Raw genomic sequence first — 23,119 nt, 5'->3', positions numbered from 1 at the left:
AATTACATACTTACAATGAATGAGTAAGCTAGATAGATGGTATTGCTTATATGGTCCAGAGCCCTGCAGGTGAAAATCTTGCCAGGCAACACATAACATTTAGAAAGAAGTGTATACAATAAGAGGGTTAGAGTTTCTGGAAGAACTCATAGTTTATAAGTTTAACATATATATCCAAAACAAATCAATTCTACCTCAGGACAGAGGATTATAGGAATTAGAAAGAGAGTGAATCTTGATGCAGGAAAAAAGAAAATGTTTTAACAGACCAAAGTTTCATTCAGATTCCTCTACAGCAGTTTCAATTCGGAGGAGGACGAATCCAACAGCAACTCCAACAAGAACCAAGCCAGGAATAATGGAAGCAATCCTGAAAATCTCAAGAGCAGCATTGCAGGTAGAGGACAAAGCTCCACCTTTGGCTTGTGATGATGGGGTTCTCAATGAGCTAACAATCTTTGCAAAAGATTGTTCAGTGGACATAGGGAGGCCTAATGAGGCAACATGGTTGTTTGCCTTTAGCCCTTCAAATGAATTCAATCCACTAATGTACTTCACTTTGGGTACTTTCTGGGAAGAGCTTCTGCCTGTGCCTATAATGGCTGCTGAACTTACTGTTGCTGCAGAGAATGTTGTCATTGTTGCCATTGTTTTCTGACCACCAACCTATACAAAATAAATAAATAAATTGAAGTTGTAATAAGTTTATACAAAATCTTTGAAAAGAAAGAACTAAAAAGATTGTGTTTTTACCTGGTTGTGATGGCTTGTGGAGTGCTTTAAGTTTGCCAAAGTAGAGAGATAATAAAAGGGTGAACATGGGATATTATTTTTTGTGAGGTGAATATGAGAGCAATGGATAAGGGGAGTCTTGAGATGGTTGGCTCACAAAGAAAATTGGATGAGGCATCTTATAGCTCATCAACTTGTAACACTGGCCAGGAAAGTGGGTGGGCCATGGTACTTTTGTCCAAATTTAGCCTAAAGAAGCAGCATAATGGACTCCTTTCTCCTTTATTTTCTAAACTAGTTCGGTACACATGCGTTGCACGTGTGTCTCATGTTAGTCCATGTTGACTCATTTGAATATATATATATATATATATAAAACCTAAAAAATTTAACAAGTTAAGTTAGGCTTGCACAATATTTAGAGAGTCTACTGTTTGTATTTTAAAGAATAAATATGTGGTATAGATGCAACAAATATTATAATATATATTTTATATTTAATATAATATTTATTACGATTATGATTATATTTAATTTTGTCTTTCACAAAATTATAATATTAGTATGTAATAAAATGATTATTGCTTTTGAAGGCCCTCAATATGATGATGGATTGCTAGAAATTTGATATTAAATAATGATATATATACATGTGCATATAAGAATAAACTCTTCTTATCTATAGCAAATTTATAAGTGGTTAGATATCTGAAATGTGATTTCTCGTATACTCAGATATAAGATAATTCCTCATTTTAAATTGTAACCCCCTTTTCACTTCACAAAATTAAATCGTTAATGAGTGACACCCCTTCAATATTTATGATGTCCAACACTTGAAAGCGATAAAAGTTATTTAAAATTCTCATCTCAGGTTGCAAATTTGTTAATTTGGAGAATCATAGTTAAAGGATGAATTTTAAGAAATTGTTAGATTAATTTAATTTTTAATTATATTTCTATTTTATAAAGTTTGTATTGAACTACTAATAGATGTTAAAATTGAAACATGATTATCGTGTTAGGTTTTGTAAGAACTATATTTAATCAAATAAAATAATTAAAAAATTCTTTATAATGAGATTTAAGAATAATAGAAAATTTCAAATTGCACTTGAAAAAATCCTTTCTTAATCATGAATACGAGCTTACTATTTAAATCACGAAAGACGATTTCTCATTGCCTATTTAATAATTGATTTCTCAAATAAAAACTAAAACACATTATACAATCCACAAGCTATAATTTTCTTTAAAATGAAAATTGTTAAACCAAAAATAATATAACATGCAACCAAAGCTAAACAAATTAATTAACATTGCATCAAACGGTTAGTTAGATGTGATTTACACTCCTAGCGGTATATTGTGTTAACTGTTGCCTATATATATATTAGATCAAAACGTCTTCAATTAAAAACTTCGATTGCAATTTTTTAATAATTCTCTTTTGATCTCATGACATGTTAAAAATAACAGGAAAAAATATAATATTTAATATGATAACAATGAATTTTTTTAAATAAGAGTAATTATACATAAAAAAAAACTTATCTAAAGCATGAATATAATATGGAAATTAAAATGGATTTCAACCTCCGGGAAGACTCGAACATCCCTTCTCTCGTTGTAAACTCCATTAAAAGATCTAACAATTTGTACACATTTCCTTTCTGTAAACAACAAATGAAGATAAGAAGAATTAGTAATCAATGTTATGAACGGAAGCTAAAAGTAATTTAAATATATACTAAAGGATAAAAACAATATAAATATCGATATTTTTTTAATTTTTTCCAAACTGTACCTAAATATTTTCAAAGTGTATAGATTGTTGTGTCAAATACCACAATTTATAGGATATCATTGAGTAAAATCAAAAGATCTCATAATTATGCCATCAACTTCTTGAGTGTGGGAAGATTATGAAGGTGAATATTAATGATGAGATAGTGGAGGTGTGGTATTAATACACATTATGACATAATTATACCTAAAACTGATCAGATAGAGAAATGAAAAGTTTCTCTAATATCTTTTCGTAATAACTTTATAATTAATTATTGTTACAACTATTCATTCTCCTACTTTATTTTAACAATAAGTGAATCAACTTAATTAGCAATTTAAGCATATTTAATTAATTAGATATTTTATAATATTTTAATTTAGTATAAGGATAAAATGGTAATTCAACTTTTCAACTTGAGGCTTCCCACTTTTAATAATATATGATATATGATTTGAAAAATTTTCAATCCTTTGAAAAGGTCAGAATCTTTCATAAAAGTCACAACTTTTCCTTAAACTCGCAACTTTTCATAAAAGTCGCAACTTTTAATTCAACTTCAGTAATGTCACAACCTTCATAAAAGTCATGACTTTTAATAAAAGTCACAACTTTTCATAATAGTCGTAACTATTCATAAAAGTCATAACNGATATGATGGAGATATTTCCAAAGTTGCACAAATGATATGTAAGCATTTATAACAGAAGAAAATCAAAAAATAGATGAACATTCAATTCAAATGTATATAAACCAGACTTTAGTTTTAACACCAATTTAACAGACTTTTAATTGTCAGAGCTTTCAATACAAACTAGATAAATCCTCAATATTTGACAACAAACAACACTACTTGTTACAAGTTCACTACTTGGAAACTGATACTTCATGGAGAACTTGAACTTGCAAGTAAAGGCTTTTTTTTGCCTTTTCCTCTCACAAAATCACAAATGCATCTGTCATCTTTTTCCACAAGATTCCACCTGCATAAACTGTGCCATCTGCCAGCTAGCCATATTCTACCATCCTTCCAATTTTTGAGTTTCGTCTCAAATTCTCTGTCAGCAGAATCGCGAATTATCATTCATGAAGGGAGTTCAAGTTTGTAATCTCTCACCACATCAATTGGAATGTACTGGAATTAGGAAAAACGACTTTGTTAAATGAGAATGCTAGAATATTAAATTATAAAATCATTCACTAGAATGTATAGTTATAGGTTTTTCGTTACCAGTTGATCTCTCCTTTTTGCTCATATTTTCGCTACAAAGTAAGGATTTTTTGGCTGAGTTGCGCGTCCACTTTTGAATATATCTGCACCATATTGGTCGGGGATATCCCTCACCTTGCAAGCAGTGTCTCTTTTGCATCCAACTGAATCAAGAAAGTTAACAAGTCAGATTCACAAATGAAAATCTCATGCAAACTCAGTGATACACCATCCGTTTCATTTTACATGGTGGTATCTTATTGAACATGAACTTGTGAATGAAAGACGACTTTTGACACACATCAGAAGTGTTGATGTCTGCTGTTCCAAAAACTAACGAACAGTGCCCTTAGGCTCGTTTTGTCAATGAACCAAGCAACCAAGCCTTTTAAATTCTTTTTAGCACTTGTAATCCTAAACATTTTATGACATTTATATGACTACAAGAGATCATGTACAAATATACAAAGATGTAGTTTTGTAGTAACATACTAACAAAAAAAAATTGAATTGTGTAGAAGATGAAATAGACGAGTAAATATAAAGATGTTTGATTTGTGTCGACCTTCTGAACGTGACACATTTTTCTTAAATGTACCAGTCCTTTCATCCTCTTCAGTTTCTTCCTCCTCTTCATCATCATTATCTTCTTCTTCGTCTTCGTCTTCCATGTGTCCGGCCACATCAACAACGTGTTTAAATAAAATTTCAGAACAAGATTGTTATGGATATATTTCCAATACTTGATGACTATAAACAACACGCAAATGATATATAAGTATTTAGATCAAACTTTACCCCCCTGAGCATTTAAAACAGAAGAAAACCAAATAATGGTTGAACATTTAAATGTAAATTTACCAGACTTTAGTCTTAACAATAGTTAATAGACTTAATTGCCAGAACTTACTAATACAAATTAAACTAGAACTTTTATCATCAAACAACAGTACGTAGTCTTCAAACCTGTCAACTTATAACAGCACTTAAAGCCATAAAAATTTGAAATTCTATGTCAAGTAGCAATAAACAATTTCTTATACTTCGTGTTGGAGTTGGAAACTGATCCTTCGTGAAGAACTTGAACTTGCAAGTAGAGGACTTTATTGCCTTTTCCTTTCACAACTTCGCAAATACACTTGACATCTTTCTCCACAAGGTTCCACCTGCATAAACTATGCCATCCTTCAGTTAGCCATATTCTACCATCCTTCCAACTCTTGAGTTTTGTCTCAAATTCTCTGCCAGTAGAGCCGCGAATGGTCATGCTCGATGGGAGTTCAAAATTGAAGGCTTTGACCACAACAGTTGGAACGTACTGCAATTAGAATAATTTTTTTGTTAAGTGAGAATGCTATAAGATTGAACTACAAAATCATTCTCTAGAATAGTTAGGCTTTTAATTACTAGTTGGTCTCTCCTTTTTGCGTGTAATTTCGCTATAAAGTAAGGATTTTTTGGCTACGTTGAATGTCCACTTTTGAATATATCTGCCCCAAATTGGTCGTGGCTGTCCCTCACCTTGCGAGCAGTGGCTCTTTGGTATCCAGCTGAATCAAATAAGTTAACTGGTCAGGTTCACAAACAGAGATCTCATGAAAACTCAGAGATACTTCATCCGTTGTATTTCATTGAAGATGAACTTTAAGAAAGAAAGAAGATTTTTGGAACATGTCAAAAATGTTAGGCTCGTTTTGTTAACAAACCAAACCTTTTAAAAACTTGTAATCTTAAACATTTCAAGATATGAATATGACTACAAGATCATGTCCAAATATACATAAAAGATGTCATTAATTTTACAGTAACATACTAACAAGAAAAGAACTGAATTGCATATAAAATGAATCAGGGGTAAATATAACGAACTCATTTTTCTAAACTATGCCAGCCCACTCCTTCCATTATTTTCAGAATTTTCATAGTTTCCTTACTTAGTTATCATATAGCAATGAAGAATGAAGATAATATGCAAAATTTAATACCAAGAAAAAGATGGAAAATTTTCCTAAAAGAAGATTAAAGGAAAAAAGTAGTGCAAGAAGTTAATACTGTTTCTTTTTTACAAAATTTGGAAGGTGGGACAAGACCACCTATAATAATACTCCCTTTCGTTCGGAATTATTTGTTATAAATCAATTTGATTAATTTTTAAAGATAAATTAGATTATATAAATTTAATATTTTAAATCAAAAAATTAGATATTCTAAAACTAAATAAAAAGTACTATAAATTATAATATTTTGCATATTAATATGATCAAAAAATACATCTAAAATTGTTAGTCAAAATTTTTATAATTTAACTCTAAAAATAAAAACTATGACAAATAATATCGGACGAAGAGAGTAATAAAAAAAGCAGCTAAAAATAGTGCCTGCAATACATAAAAGGATTGACAAATGAGCAAACTATACAGGGCAAACCGATAGGCTTTGACGCAAAACACAGATTTTTATGGCGTTCACATGTGACACACTAAAATGCAAGACATTATGTTTCCTCCTTTTGAATATTAACTCTATATATAGTTAAATTGTGTGATTTTAATATAAAAATATAAATATCAAAGTAAGTATTTTTTGTAAACATTGTAATTATATTATACTTTTAAATGCAACTTATATATATATATGGTTAATGTACATGGTTTTATGATACTAGGACAATTTTGTTATTTGTTAGTCCGTACTTGATATCGATAATGACATATAATTAACTTTTAAATGATATTAAAAAGACATATAATTTCAACATCCTTTTTATCACCAACAAATTTTATTGTTTCCTAGAGAAAGATCCCTTACTACTCACTCCCGAACTTTTAATAAATGTATAATCACTGTAAATTAATGTAAAATAATATTTATTGTGTATGAAATACAATCGATATAAAATTAAGAACAAATTATAAAAATCACATACTTTTAAGGTAGAATTACAATTTATTCCTTACAAGTTTATAATTACAGAAATTTCTCAAACGGATACAATAATATAACCGCTGATACATTAAAAAGAGGATCGGATACATTAATAGCCAAAAATTTAAACGTTGATATATTAAAAAAAAAGATCGGATACATGCGCCGATACATTAAAAAGGGGATCGTTACATTAATGGCCCAAAAAATCAAAGCGCTGATACATTAAAAAGATGGTCATATACATTAATAGCCAAAATCAAAATGTTGATATATTAAAAAGAGGGCCGGATACATGCGCCGCACATAAAAAAAAGGATCGGATACATTAATGACCCAAAAAATCAAAGCACTGATACATTAAAAAGAGGGTTGGATACATGATACATTAAAAAGAGGGTTGGATACACTAATGGAGGGTTGGATGCATTAATGACATTTTTTACTTAAGAGAAAAATAAGAGATTTTGGAGATTTGTAAAACTTATAGAGGATAATGGTAATAAGTAAACTAAAAGGTGAGATTTTTGTAATTATTTTTAAAATGAATACGTAATATAATTTAAAATAAATACAAAATACAATTCTTTGTCACCCTCTCTCGATCTCGCTCACCTTTCTCCCCTATCTCTTGAGACCTCGCTTACCTCTCTACTTCTTCTCTCGATCTCACTCGTCTCTCTCTCCTCTTAATATGTATTCATTTCGATATAAACCAGTTTGTATTTGTATTTATATTTGTATTTTTTTCCCTCCAAAATTCATGAAAATACACTTTCTCCTCTCTCGATCTCATATTTTGCTCGTTGTTCTCATCCTTCATCTCCTAACATTGCTATTATTCATAGTTAAGCGAGCTATAACTACAGAGCTCTATTTAAGGGCTAATATTTGCTATTCTGGAAGAATCTCTAAATAAAAACGATATTAATTATGTTTATAGCAATTCAATAAACATAAGAAGCATATTTTAATACAAGTCCTAACCTCACCTTAACATTTCACCTTAACCAAACCTTTTTTAAAAACTTGTAGTCTTAAACATTTTAAGATATGAATATGACTACAAGATCATGTCCAAATATACATAAAAGATGTCATTAATTTTACAGTAACATACTAACAAGAAAAGAACTGAATTGCATATAAAATGAAGCAGCGGGGTAATTATAACGATCTTTAATTTGTGTCTATCCTTTGAACATGACTCATTTTTCTTAACTATGCCAGCCCATTCATTCCATTATTTTCAGAATTTTCATAGTTTCCTTACTTAGTTATCATATAGCAATTGAAGAATGAAGATAAGATGCAAAATTTAATACCAAGATAAGTATGAAGATGGAAAATTTTCCTAAAGTAGTGCAAGAAGTTAATACTGTTTCTTTTTTACAAAATTTGGAAGGTGGGACAAGACCACCTATAATAATAGTCTCTTCGTCCAGAATTGTTTGTTGAAAATTAATTTGATTAATTTTTAAAGGTAAATTAAATATTTTAAAACTATATAAAAAGTACTATAAATTATAATTTTTACATATTAATATGATAAAAAAATATATCTTAAATTATTAGTTAAAATTTTTATAATTTAACTCTAAAAATAAAAATTATGACAAATAATACCGGACTAAGAGAGTAATAATGAAAGCAGCTAAAAATAGTGCCTGCAATACATAAAAGGATTGACAAATGAGCAAAGTATACAGGGCAAACCGATAGGCTTTGACGCAAAATACAGATTTTTATGGCGTTCACATGTGATACACAACAATGCAAGACATTATGTTTCCTCCTTTTGATTATTAACTCTATATATAGTTAAATTTGTGTGATTTTAATATAAAAGTATGAATATCAAAGTGATTTTAATATAAAAATATGAATATCAAAGTAAGTATTTTTCATGAACATTATAATCATATTATATTTTAAAATGTAACTTATATATATATCGTTAATGTACATGGTTTTATGATACTAGGACAATTTTGTATTTGTCAGTCCGTGCTTGATATCGATAATGACATATAATTAACTTTTAAGTGATATTAAAAAGACATAAAATTTCAACATCCTTTTTATCACCAACAATTTTATTGGTTCAATATCAAGTAATTTAGCATTGATTATCAATTAAGGAGTCATGTCAATGCTAAAATTAATCATCTCAGTAGCGGCTAGATCAAATATTGCAGACATAAATCCCTTACTACTCACTCCCGAACTCTTAATAAATGTATAATCACCCTAAATAAATGTAAAATAATATTTATTGTATATGAAAGGTATAATACATAATTGTGCCCTCTAACTTGACTTCGAATTACATTTACGCCCTTCAACTTTGTGCGTGCACAAGTAGACACTTAAACTTGTATAAAGTTGAACAAATAAACACATGTGTCCTACATGTCATTTTTTGTCCTATGTGGTGTCCTACGTGTATTGTACCATGTAGGACTAATGTGTTTATTTATTTAAAAGTTAGATAGTTAAAGTGTTTGTTTGTGCATTATGAAAGTTGGAGGTCAAAGTTAAAATTTGAAGCCAAGTTTAGGGTCCAATATATGTATTATCCCTATATGAAATACAATCGATATAAAATAAAGGACAAATTATAAAAATCACAGACCTTTAAGGTAAAATTATAATTTATCTCTTAAAAGTTTATAATTTACAGAAATCCCTCAAACGAATACAATAATATAAATGCCGATACATTAAAAAGAGGGTCAGATACATTAATAGCCAAAAATCAAAACGTTGATATATTAAAAAGAGGGTTGGATACATGCACCGATACATTAAAAAGAGGATCGAATACATTAATGGCCCAAAAAATCAAAGCGCTAATACATTAAAAAGAGGGTCGAATACATTAATAGCCAAAAATCAAAATGTTGATACATTAAAAAGAGGGTCGGATACGTTAATAGCCAAAAATCAAAACGTTGATATATTAAAAAGAGGGTCGGATACATGCATCGATACATTAAAAAGAGGATCGGATACATTAATGGCCCAAAAAATCAAAGCGCTGATACATTAAAAAGAGGGTCGAATACATTAATAGCCAAAAATTAAAATGTTGATATATTAAAAAGAGGGTCAGATACATGTGCCGATACATTAAAAAGAGGATCGGATATATTAATGGCCCAAAAAATCAAAGCGCTGATAGATTAAAAAGAGGGTCGGATACATGATACATTAAAAAGAGGGTTGGATACACTAATAACATTTTTTACTTAAGAGAAAAATAAGGGATTTTGGAGATTTGTAAAACTTATAGGGGATAATGGTAATAAGTAAACTAAAAGGTGAGATTTTTGTAATTATTTTTAAAATGAATACGTAATATAATTTAAAATAAATACAAAATACAATTCTTTGTCACCCTCTCTTGATCTCGCTCACCTTTCTCCCCTATCTCTTGAGACCTCGCTTACCTTTCTACTTCTTCTCTCGATCTCGCTCGTCTCTCTCCTCTTAATATGTATTCATTTCGATACAAACCAATTTGTATTTGTATTTTTTTACCCTCCAAAATTCATGAAAATACACTTTCTCCTTTCTCGATCTCATATTTTGCTCGCTGTTCTCATCCTTCATCTCCTAACATTGCTATTATTCATAGTTAAGCGAGCTATAACTACAGAGCCCTATTTAAGGTCTAATGTTTGCTATTTTGAAAAAATCTCTAAATAAAAATAATACTAATTATGTTTATAGCAATTCAATAAACATAAGAAGTATATTTTAATACAAGTCCTAACCTCACCTTAACATTTCATCACAATCACTTAATGTAATTGGCAACAAGCTAAACACTAGAACAATAAGATCAATTAAAACTTTGTTTGTGAAGCTCTCACTTTTAGTATAGTTTGGTGAGTAAGATTAAATAAAATTTGCTCAATTCTTTTATCAGAATAATAACACTGATTAAAACATGAATTTTATGGGGGAAAAAAGAAGCTTTTGGCATTATACAAAAAGTATTGGGAAAAAAATATTGACAAAAATGAAGATTATTTTAGTCAATATTATTGTTATGATAAAAGAATTAATAAAATTTCCATTTAATCTTTTACTCGTCATGATAAACTAAAATAAGGAGCTCTAAAAGTAAAGTTTCTTCCTATTCTACTATTTAATTTGTTCGCTAAATTTTATTAAGTGATTATGACAAAATAATTCGGTGAGGTTAAGATTTGTATTAAAGTTCACTTCTCATGTTTATTGAATTGTTATAAACATAATTAACATGTTTTTTTTATTTATGAATTTTAACTAGTTTTATTATTTTTTCTGTTTATCGTTATAATATATATATATATATATATATATTAAATACTTATATTGGAATTAAAGTGATCAATTTCATTTTCTTAACATTCTTTAATTTTTTTAGAAATATATCTAATTCTTTAATTTTCTCAATTATTTAATTCTTAGTTAAAGGAAACATATAAGACTATGATAAATAAGAATTGTTTGAAACTTTAATAAGTTGAAATAAATAAAGAAATTTGCCATAATTATTTTGACCTAATTAATAAAGTAGTTTTTTTTTTGTAAGAAAAATATATGGAAAAAGATGTTGTAGAAAGCCGATGATACCTATGTGGGCGACCCCTTCTTCTTCTGAATCCGGTCATGACGACGGAATCCGGCCACGACGACGGTAAAATGATTGATTCATACTCCCGTGCGACGGTAAAAAAGATTGAATCTAAGGATTTTTAGGTTACTATTTTTTCCTGTTTCTTTAACTGGTCATTCCTTGTTCTTGAGTTGTTGAATTAATGTTTTGCTGATAATTGTACTCCCTTTCTTTTTATGTTAAAGCTCGGTAAGATGTCCATGATTCTTGAATTCTTGATTGAAGTTTCCGGTTCTTTACTTCTTGAATTGATGTTCCTTAATTCGTTTTCTTCCCATTATTTTACTTACTTGTTCACATGGTTGTGGCCAGATCGTTTCAGGTTATGCACATTGTAATTTTTAGAGAATCCTAGTCAATTTTCTTTGGCATATATCAGAAGAATCATCTCATTCTAAAGTGTCTTTCTAGGAGGCACTTAGAATGTGAAACTACTATGTGATGGAAGGGGGCTTGCTTTTCTTTCATCAGCATTGCATTCACCTTTACAAATATCTGCAAGTATGTTTCTGCACTTCTTTTATATCTATTTGGATATTTGTGCCTTCTGGTTGCTTTAAATGTTCTTTTTCTATCAGGATCTCTTGTCAATTGCCAATGTGGCTGAGCAACATGAATGTGGGATTTCTTAGGGCCTCTTCAAGGTATATATTTCTTGAAGTTCGTTACGTTTTATACCATCATTTCATATAGATCTAGGCTGTTTTAACCCTAACTAATACCTGATTTATGTCTATGAAGAACTACTGTTTTTGGAAAATCTTCTTCAGTGATTTTTCCAGCCAACATGTTTGTTTTCTTTATCTATGTGATGAGTCTGGTATTTACATTACCTCTATATACTCGTATACATGGAATGTGGTAAAAGGGTAGTCCTGTTGATGACTGCAATAAATAAATCTCCATTTAATGGCCAGAATAACTTGTACCGAGTTTCTTTGCATAGGATGCAGCGTGGGTATCTGATTCCAACTCCAGATAATGCTTAATTCTTGAAGTGAGTTGGGAAGTCTGCTTTGCTAAATTATAAAGCTTAAGTTTGAACAAAGTATTGTACTATTAAATCACAATCTGAGGCGACACACTTTGTTACTTTTCTTCACATCATATAATCTGCAGTCATGAACTTTAAGTAGTGTGCTTATTTAATTGTGTTATAATAGAGTTAAATTCTTAATTCACATATTGTTCCGTGTTGGAGAAGTACCATATGTATTATATTTGAAACCTATAAATAAATAGGCGTGTTGTATTCACTGGATTGTCAAGTTATCAATATGTTTTTTCTTGTCTCATTCTCTCACATGATATCTGAGTCCACCTTTGTAGGGTTTCCTCGTACTGATAAGTCCACATTCAAATACATGAGTGAACCCCAGAAGTTGTTACACATGTGGAAGGTTGTTGAGTTATATAAAAGTGGCGTATAAGGTCTTGACAACTTTATTTTTTTCTTAAGGTTTGCTCAAACTTTCACATGGCATCAGAACTCCTAGATCTTCATAGACCTCAACAGGGCAGTCTTATGCTGGTTTTCAGTCTAAGTTCCTTTTCTTTTCATAATTGTCATTTTCTTGTCCTTTCTTGGCACCACCACTTCTTTCATAATTGTCATTTTCATAATTGCCATTTTCTTGTCCTTTCAAGGTTACTGACTAGGAAAAATTATTGTCTGTTCTTGGCAGGGATTAAGTAGAATAATTGTTTAATTGTTCTCCTTTGTGGTGTATTAATGCATAAGAATCCTTAATGGCACATTCGATCTGTCAGCTTAGTGAATAACTACGTAAGATGATTATTTTTTTTCCTTAATATACTTTTACGTCTTTCTCTGATTGCTTAAAAATGAACATAATGCGTGAGTAACATGGTATATGGTAGTTACTTAATTTGTTGTAATCTGATTGAACTCATCCTTTGTGACAGTTAACGTGGATGATTCTGTGGATGATATTGTGCGTCAATTTCGAGGCGTTTCTGATAGCTTGATGCGTAAAGTTTTCGGCTATCCTTCATATTCTTCTTATGAACCTACTACCTCTACTTCAGACATAAATTTGTTTTGGAATGTGGAGAAATACATAAACTGGCTTTAACACAAAGCAACTCTGAGTCAGTTAATAGCTTCTCTTACAATGATAACGGTGAAAGATGGAAGCCACGGGGATGAGGAAGTAGGACCTAGTTCAGAAGACAATGGGTGGCATTCGGACAATGAGTTGAATTCAAAAGGATTTACCCCTTAGGTGGTTTAACGTGACGTAGAGCCAATAAGTTCTGCGGTGGACTTGAAGAATGGTTCTGTGCTCCAGCGTGAATTCTTCAGTTCTGGAGGATTCCCTGGAGACAAGTTTGGTAGTAGTTCCCAGTTAACAAGAGGATCCAGTTAACAAGGTATCTCTTACTTCTTCCCCTGTTTCTACTTCTTTTGAATGGTATATCTTCATCGGAAATTTATTCTGCTGAATACATGAAGGATGACCAATAGACGTACTACAAGACATCTGAACTTAGAAATTGTTTCTTATCAGAGGGCTGCTAGTAAATATATATGAGCTCATCTTTCTTCTGCATATTCGGATATTTTACTTGTATGAAGGAGTCGATTAACATGCTTTATTAAGGTTCATATTATGTGTCAGTCTGGTCTAATCTCATGTCTGGAATGCTCCCAGTTGGATTACTTATACGGTAGGGCCAGGGTTTACCCGAGGATAACTTTCGCTTCAGATATGGGGCAATGAAAGGGTGTTAAAGTGATTTCAGTTTTAGCATGTGAGATATTTACAAGTTAGGTTCTTGTCAGCCTTCTGAACAAATGATATCTACTGTATTTTATCTTATCTGATATATTTCAGTAGGGATGGCAATGGGGCTGGTTGAGTCTTAACCTGCTAAAATTTCAACCTGCCCCACCCACCCTACATAGCTTTTTTTTCTATCTTCAACCCACTCGCCTCACCATGCCCTATTTTAGTATCTGTCATTTTTTTCTTCGTTTTGTTACTTTGCTAAAAAGACAAGTTTACAAATTATATATCCGGGCAGGGGAATTCTTGTACGATTGGGTAGAAAGGGGTAGATCATCATTAAGAACATGATTTTAAGCAAGAAAGTCTTACTTTGGTCGTGTCATTTAATGTGTTTGGCGTCCAAAGTCAATGGTAACAGAATCAATAGATGGAGAATGAAGGATCACCCTTCCAACTACTTATGCTCTCAGAAATTTAATAAGGCAGGGAGGTTCATCAGCATCATAGCAGTCCAATGTCAACGGAGGTCCGTCATTATTATACCAGAGTCTGTATTTAATGTGGGTTGAGAGATGTTGGCACAGAAAATTGAAGTATTCATTAATAGGAGCGGTCCCCCAAAACAGAAGGAAATTTTACTTCAACCAAAGAGGAGCTCAACCTTTGCAGAAACTATTACAAGAAACCGATGGCAGTCAAAAAATGGGAATCTGGAAGTTTTGAACAACGAAAACAGATGTATCGAGATTAGTGGTTTTTCTGGTCTTTCGGAGGAGGACATACTCAACAGATGTTTTCTGAAGATTGCTATGTTGTCCCGGGGTGTCGAGCAAATGGGGTAACACAGTTGGTGTTTTCAACATGAACGGGTATCAATTTCTTTTCGAATTCCCCTCTCGATCTTTAGCAGAGAAAGTCAAGCTTGGCCAGTGGAGTATGCAGCAAGCTAAACTTGACCTTTCATGGTGGACTGAAGTCTAGTTTATTTACATTCGAATGTCAAACCATTAACTGGTCTATTTCTGTAACAAATGCTATATTTGGTTGGAAAATTTGGTTTGACCACGAGTTCACTTGCAAAACACTGAATTGTTTATGTTTTTCTCTGTTCATCCTATATATGTGAATTAAATCTAGCTTTATAGATTTGGTGTTAAAGACAAGGCAAACCGCTACCGTGATGTGGAAAAAGCCTTACTGAAGATAGCTAAAAGAGCAATTTTTGTCAGAAGGTTTCATCCTACAATCACTAGTGAACTGGTAATATTCTGCTTCTGTTCATCATTTACAAGCTCATAAGTGAATCCTAGCTCATTTTCGTGCTGTTTTTTCCTTTTCTATAGACTCTCTTAATTTGGAAAGACAAGTGAAGTCAACAAACATGGTAAAAAATCAAAAAGCTCCAATATATGGAGGCAGCAAGCGTAAAAGGCAAGAAAAATACCCTTACACTTCAAAATTCCCTAAACAGACTCGTGCTAACGGTGAAAATGGCGCAGGTATGATGATTTAACTCCTACCCTTCCAATTCTTCTTGCTGTTGTTGAAAGTTAGCATAAAATGCAGTGATAGTGATCAAATTTAAACTTTCATCAACTGGAATTTCCTTTGCAGAAGACCTATTTTAACATGTGATGGACTAATGGACTACTCTTTTGTATTCCTTTAGAAAAAGAGCTGCACTTGAGAAAGAAGACGGCCATCTCACAGGTCTCACTCCAAATATTCCACAATTTGTGAAATGCTTGAAAGGCTATAATGTGAAAAAGTCCTGCTGCTTCCTGGTAAGTGTTTTCTTGAAGTAAAACAAGTTCATGCTTATTAGTCTGTCACCATTAATCTATGAAATGTGAATGTATGTAAACCAAATACTATATAAATGCAGTATGTTATTTTTGTGTGTAGCCAGATACATTTGTCAATAAATCTATGTTCATGTTGATGACTAGACTGGTAAACTGTTTTTTTATGTGAACGAGGCTGTCAAGGTGATTTCTTGTGTGAAAAAAACTGCTGAAATGATTTTTGGTGTGAACTTTGGCTTCATCATTCTATCGGCTATTGATAAACTTAACGAAAAACGATAAAATTGTTGGTGCCAGAAGTTTTGCTGAAAGAACCAAAAAAGAGTTTACTAAGTCATATGAACGTTTGAATTGAGCCTAAAGACTTTTATGCTTGCAACAAAAAAAGAAAGGAGAATGTTCAAAAATACCCTAAGTTATGCGATTTAGTGTTGATATGTACCCTCATTAAAAATGTGGCTGACTCATTTATAACCATGTTGTTACATAAATGACACAAATTTACCTTTTTCGTTTTATATCAGTTTTTATCTATATATATGTACACACATGCTTATGAGTAATGAAACCCCTTCAACATTGAAGTCACTTGTAGAGTTTAGGTTGTGTGGTGAATTCTTCTACTCGCGAGGGGTGATCTTTGAAATTATCCCTAATGAATATGATGAAAAATAAATACAAAATACAATTTATTTTATTTGGAGTGCAATTGATACAAGATAAATACAAAATAAAATTTATTGTATTTGGAATATAATTGATACAAGATTAATACATAATACAATGTAAAAAAAATGCAAAATACAATTCTCTCTCCACCCTCTCATTACCTCTCCTCTCTCCTTCCTCTGTAGATCTCGCTCGCCTCTCTCCTCTTAATATGTATTCGTTTTAATACAAAATCAGTTTGTATTTGTATTTTTTCTCCAAAATTCGTAAAAAGATACACTTTCTTCTTCTCTCCTAGGTTTTGCTCACCTCTCTCATCCCTGCTCCCCTAACATTTTGTTATTATTCATAAATAAGCAAAGTATAACTATAAAGTCTTATTTAACGCTTAATATTTGCTATTTTTGAAAGTTTCCTGTTGCTAATTATGTTTATAGCAATTCAATAAATATAAGAAGCAGACTTCAATGCAAGTACTAACCTCACCTAACATTTCACCAATAATCACTTAATGTAATTTAGCGAACAAACTAAACAACATAACAATAAGATTAAAGTAACTTTTGAAGCCAACTTTTAGTATAGTATGATGAGTAAGATCAAATAAAACATTCTCAATTCTTTTATTAGAATAATTATACTAACTAAAACAACCTTCATTTCTTTTCAACAAACAACAATATTTTTAGTCTTCAAAATTTGTCAATAAACAACAATGCTTATTGTCATCAAATCTGTCAACACATAATAATACTTAAGCCCTAAAAATTAAAATGCTATGATAAATAGTAATAAACTATTTCTTTTATTTATTGTTGCGATGAGAATTTGATCCTTCATAGAGAACTTGAATTTGCAATTAAAGGACTCTGCCACATTTTTCCCTCACAAATTCACAAATACACCTGTCATCTTTTTCCACAAGATTCCACCAACATAAATTGTGCCATCCACCTCCCAGCCATGTTGTTCCATTGCTCCAATTATTGGCTTTTGTCTCAAACTCAATTCCAACAGAGTCGCGAATGATCATGGTTGGAGAGAGTTTAAGTTTGTAGTCTCTCACCACATCAATTGGACATACTATAATTATGAACAAAGACTTTGTTAAATTAGAATGTTACATAAATTATTCTCTAGATCAATATATAATTATATAGCTTTTAGTTACCAGTTGATTTTTCATTTTTGCTCGCATCTTTGCTACAAAGTAAGGATTTTTTGACTGAGTTGTGCTGTGCGTCCACTTCTGAATATATCTGCACCATATTTGTCATGCACATTCCTTACCTTGCAAGTAATAGCTTTTCAACGTCCAACTGAATGAAGGAAATTAAGATCAAGTTTACAAATAGATATCCCATGAGAACTCACAAATACTCCATTTGTTTCATTGTACGTGGTGATACTTTATTGAACATGAATTCTATGAAAAAAGAAAACTTTTGGCATTATACCAAAAGTGTTAGAAAATGGTATTTGAATATATTCTTCTCTAGTATTCAATAAAACCTAGCAAAATATTCCCTTAAGCTCGTTATGGTAATGAAACAAAAAACCAAACCTATTTTAAATCTTTTAAAACTTATAGACCAAAACATTTCATGTCATTTATAAGATTACAAAATCATATCCAAATATACAAATACGTTATTGTTGCAGCAATGTACTAACATTTAAAGAATTGATTTACATATAAAATCTAATAGATAATTAGATCTAAATATTTAATTGTATTTACCTTTTGAAGATGACGTGTCTTCTCCATCTGTTTCATTCTCCTTCCTCTCCACCACTTCCTCTTCTGTTTCATCCTCTTTCCCTTTATCCACCTCCTCCTCTGTTTCTTTCTCCTTCCCCTTCTGTTCATTATTTTCTAACTCTTCCTTTTCCACCTCTTCTTCATCATTATCCTCTTCTTCTACCATATAGTTATCAGTGCTATCATCATCAAATGAGATATTGTTGTTATCTCTAGTCTTGTTTTTCTCTTTTGGTTCTATACTCTGTCGATGTTCAACATTCACTTCTTCCTTCTTGTTGTCACATTTTAGCTCCATTTTTTATACATCCATTTGGTCCAAGTAATTTTATGTCAACTATTTCATTTCCATCATAATCGAATATTATAATGTTTCCAAACTCTAGACTGTTGTCCTCGATAAATTTCTCCCATCCATTCAGAAAATACAAATCTTTTTCTATTTTGATCACTCTTACAGGCCACCACATATTGCTAAACTGATTCCTAAGGAAAATCTTCCCAGGTTGCTTTCCATTCTTGTAATTTGTATATGCTGTGGGAATTTTCTTTGAAGAAAAAACATATTTTCGAAAAAAAGGGTAAAAACAATATTAATTTCTTTAAATTAGATTTATCGTATCATAAAAAGCAACAAATATGAGTAGAAAAAGTAATTTAAATAAACTCAAAGTTAGGGCTTTTTGATGTTAGAAATATTTAAGAATGTAACTATTTGAGAAACTACAAAATAGAATACTTGTATGTGCATATCTAAATTTTCTCCCCGTATTCATTGCCCAATCTTCAAAAAGTGTTTAATTTACAAAAAAAATAATTAAAAATGGAGTTAGCAAAAATAATAAATCAAATACTTGTATTTGCAAATCTAAATTTCACCAAGACTTTTCATCTTTTCATATCCATTGCGCACATTTTCAAAAGAAATAAATTCAAGAAACAAAGTCTCAAAAATCTATTACCACAAGGAGAAAGTGTTTTTACCATCCGTTTCGCACTAGTTTGAGGATTGAAAGCCTTGAGAAAACCCTTTCCCATGTTCACTTTTGTTGTCAAGCAATTAGAGAATAGAAGAACTCGCCACACAACCTAAATCCTATAAGCGCCTTTATATGTTGAAGTAGTGTCATTACTCAAGCATATATATATATATATATATATCTATATATATATATAAATTGATGTCAGACCTAAAAGGTGTATTTATGTCATTTATGTAATGACATGATTATATATGAGTTTTCCACATATTTCACGTGGATATATCAAATACTAAGTCACAAAATTTTACGGTATATTTGTACATTCGCCTTTATTTTATTGTTACAAGCGTTAAAAGTCTTTAAGCTTCAAGCAAAAGATCATATTTTTTGGATCCATGCAAAAGTTCGCACTTTCAACACAATTTCTAACACTTTTACGTTTATCTTTTTTGGATCCATGCAAATGTTCACACTTTCAAACCAACTTTTGACACTGTCACGTTTATCTTTTTGGATTAATGCGAAATTTCACACTTCCAACACAACATCTGATACCAACAATTTCTCGTTTACTGTCACGTTTATCTTTTTTGGTCCATGTAAAAGTTCACACTTCAACACAACTTTTGACACCAACAATTTTAACTTTTTCTGTTACGTTTATCTTTTTTTGGATCCATGCAAAAGTTCACACTGTCAACTCAAGTTCTGAAACTGTTGGTGTCAGAAGTTTGTGTTGAAATTGTGAACTTTTGCATGGATCCAAAAAAGATAAACGTAACAGAAAAAGTTAAAATTGTTGGTGTCAAAAGTTGTGTTGAAGTGTGAACTTTTACATAGACCAAAAAAGATAAACGTGACAGAAAACGATAAAATTGTTGGTATCAGAAGTTGTGTTGGAAGCGTGAACTTTTGCAAGGATCCAAAAAAGATAAACGTGACAGTGTCAAAAATTGTGAACATTCGCATGGATCCAAAAAAGATAAACGTGACAGTGTTAAAAATTGTGTTGAAAGTGTGAACTTTTGCATGGATCCAAAAAAGAGCTTAATAAGTCATAATGTCATATGATCTTTTGCGTGGAGCTTAAAGACTTTTTATGCTTGCAACAATAAAAGAAAGGCGAACGTACAAATACCGTAAAATTTTGTGACTTAGTATTTGATATATCGACATGAAAAATATGGCAAACTCATATATAATCATGTCATTACATAAATGACATAAATATACCTTTTAGGTCTGACATCAATTTATATATATATGTATACATGCTTGAGTAATGACACTTCTTCAACATCTAAAGATGCTTATAGGATTTAGGTTGTGTGGCGAGTTCAAACTAGTGCAAAACGGTTGGTAAATACACTTTCTTCTTGTGGTAATAGATTTTTGGGACTTTGTTTCTTGAATTTTATTTCTTCTTTTGAAAGTGTGGGCAATGGAAATGAAAAAGTGAAAAGTCTTGGTGAAATTTGGATTTGCAAATAGAAGTATTTGATTTATTATTTTTGCTAACTCCATTTTTAATTATTTTTTTTTGTAAATTAACACTTTTCGAAGATTGGGCAATGAATAAGGGGAGGAAATTTAGATATGCAAATACAAGTATTCTATTTTGTTGTTTCTCAAATAGTTATAAATATTTCTAACATCAAAAAGTCCTAACTTTGAGTTACTTAAATTACTTTTTCTACTCATATTTGTTGCTTTTTATGATACGATAAATCTAATTTAAAGAAATTAATATTGTTTTTACCCTTTTTTTTGAAAATGTGTTTTTTCTTCACAGAAAATTCCCACAGCATATACAAATTACAGGAATGGAAAGCTACCTAGGAAGGTTTTCCTTAGGAATCAGTTTAGCAATATGTGTTGGCCTGTAAGAGTGATCAAAATAGAAAAAGATTTGTATTTTCTGAATGGATAAAAGAAACTTATCGAGGACAACAGTCTAGAGTTTGGAAACATTATAATATTCGATTATGATAGAAATGAAATAGTTGACATAAAATTACTTGGACCAAATGGATGTATAAAGAATGAAGCTAAAATGTGACAACAAGAAGGAAGAAGTGAATATTGAACATCGACAGAGTATAGAACCAAAAGAGAAAAACAAGACTAGAGATAACAACAATAGCTCATTTGATGATGATAGCACTGATAACTAACTATATGGTAGAAGAAGAAGATAATGATGAAGAAGAGGTGGAAGAAGATAATGAACAAGAGGGGGAGGAGAAAGAAACAGAGGAGGAGGTGGATGAAGGGAAAGAGGAGGAAGTGGTGGAGAGGAAGGAGAATGAAATAGATGGAGAAGACACGTCAGCTTCAAAAGGTAAATACAGTTAAATATTTAGATCTAATTATCTGTTAGATTTTATATGTAAATCAATTCTTAAATGTTAGTACATTACTGCAAAAATAAAGTATTTGGATATGATTTTGTAATCTTATAAATAACATGAAATGTTTAAGTCTATAAGATTTAAAATAGGTTTGTTTCATTAACAAAACGAGCTTAAGAGAATATTTTGCTAGGTTTTATTGAATACTAGAGAAGAGTATATTCAAATACCATTTCCTAACACTTTTGGTATAATGTCAGAAGTCTTCTTTTTTCATAAAGTTCTTGTTCAATAAAGTATCACCACGTACAATGAAACAACTTGAGTATTTGTGAGTTTTCATGGGATTTCTATTTGTAAACTTTATCTTAATTTCCTTTATTCAGCTGGACGCCGAAAAGCTATTACTTGCAAGGTGAGGAATGTGCATGACAAATATGGTGCAGATATATTCAGAAGTGGATGTGCAACTTAGCTAAAAAATCCTTACTTTGTAGCAAAAATGAGAAATCAACTGGTAACTAAAAGCAATTATTATATATTGATCTAGAGAATAATTTTATGTAACATTCTAATTTAACAAAGTCTTTGTTCATAATTACAGTATGTTCCAATTGATGTGGCGAGAGACTACAAACTTAAACTCCATCCAACCATGATCATTCACGACTCTGTTGGAAGAGAGTTTGAGACAAAAGTCAATAATTGGAGTAATGGAACAACATGGCTGGTAGGCGGATGGCGCAATTTATGTTGGTGGAATCTTGTGGAAAAAGATGACAGGTGTATTTGTGAATTTGTGAGGGAAAAATGTGGCAGAGTCCTTTAATTGCAAATTCAAGTTCTCTATGAAGGATCAAATTCTCATCGCAACAATAAATAAAAGAAATAGTTTATTACTATTTATCATAGCATTTTAATTTTTATGGCCTTAAGTATTATTATGTATTGACAAATTTGATGACTATAAGCATTGTTGTTTGTTGACAAATTTTGAAGACTCAAAATATTGTTGTTTGTTGAAATGAAATGAAGGTTGTTTTAGTTAGTATTATTGATCTTATAAAAGAATTGAGAATGTTTTATTTGATCTTACTCATCATACTATACTAAAAGTGGGCTTCAAAAGTAAAGTTTTACTTTGATCTTATTGTTCTGCTATTTAGTTTGTTTGCTAAATTACATAAAGAGTGTGTTTGGTATGAAGGAAAACATTTTCTGGAAAATGTTTTCCAATGTTCCCATGTTTGGTTGGGACAAAAGTTTCGGAAAATGTTTTCTAAATCAACTCATTTTCCTCAAAAATAAGGAAAATGATTTCCTTCAAAAATTAAGAAAAACATTTTTCATAACTCTCCTCCAATTTCAAATTACATTTTTTTTGGGAAAAACATCAATTTAAATAAATATTTTCAATTTCAAAATTTTATTTTTTCACCTGATCCTTGACCCTTCCCCCACCGGCCAGCCC

The 23,119-nt window shown here is 30.9% G+C and overlaps 1 protein-coding gene and 2 long non-coding RNA genes across 6 annotated transcripts in view; 1 reads left to right on the top strand and 2 right to left on the bottom strand.

Annotated features, from left to right (window-relative positions):
* Window positions 1-64: 64 nt before the first annotated feature.
* On the bottom strand, window positions 65-903 carry LOC107008125. Its single transcript, XM_015207046.2, has 2 exons — window positions 754-903; window positions 65-666 (listed from the first exon to the last, which is right to left on the bottom strand). Exon 2 carries the CDS (start codon window positions 646-648, stop codon window positions 277-279), a length of 372 nt encoding a protein of 123 aa, XP_015062532.1. The 5' UTR covers window positions 649-666; window positions 754-903; the 3' UTR covers window positions 65-276.
* A 2,377-nt stretch (window positions 904-3,280) lies between these two features.
* LOC107026331 lies at window positions 3,281-5,739 on the bottom strand. Its single transcript, XR_003576042.1, has 4 exons — window positions 5,139-5,739; window positions 4,297-5,049; window positions 3,753-3,895; window positions 3,281-3,656 (listed from the first exon to the last, which is right to left on the bottom strand). It is a non-coding gene; the product is annotated as an uncharacterized LOC107026331 (long non-coding RNA).
* Window positions 5,740-11,214: 5,475 nt separating this feature from the next.
* LOC107007756 overlaps window positions 11,215-23,119 on the top strand; it is a 14,084-nt gene continuing 2,179 nt past the window's right edge. The window contains exons 1-9 of one of the 4 annotated variants that reach the window (XR_003580119.1): window positions 11,215-11,408; window positions 11,638-11,826; window positions 11,904-11,969; window positions 13,252-15,338; window positions 15,422-15,577; window positions 15,748-15,862; window positions 21,090-21,638; window positions 22,035-22,165; window positions 22,253-22,673. This is a non-coding gene — a long non-coding RNA (uncharacterized LOC107007756). Of the gene's footprint in view, window positions 11,409-11,637; window positions 11,827-11,903; window positions 11,970-13,251; window positions 15,339-15,421; window positions 15,578-15,747; window positions 15,863-21,089; window positions 21,639-22,034; window positions 22,166-22,252; window positions 22,674-23,119 lie in introns of those variants that run through there. The other 3 variants (XR_003580120.1, XR_003580121.1, XR_003580118.1) reach the window with 3 other exon arrangements.

This window comes from Solanum pennellii, chromosome 1, assembly GCF_001406875.1.
Source record: "Solanum pennellii chromosome 1, SPENNV200".
Classification (NCBI taxonomy): Eukaryota; Viridiplantae; Streptophyta; class Magnoliopsida; order Solanales; family Solanaceae; genus Solanum; species Solanum pennellii.
The sequence above is the reverse complement of the archived record's forward strand: the minus strand, read 5'-3'. Positions and strand labels throughout refer to the sequence as shown.

Excerpts from the sequence above, each read along its gene's own strand:
- LOC107008125 (XM_015207046.2), bottom strand. The coding sequence starts at position 648 with ATGGCAACAATGACAACATTCTCTGCAGCAACAGTAAGTTCAGCAGCC.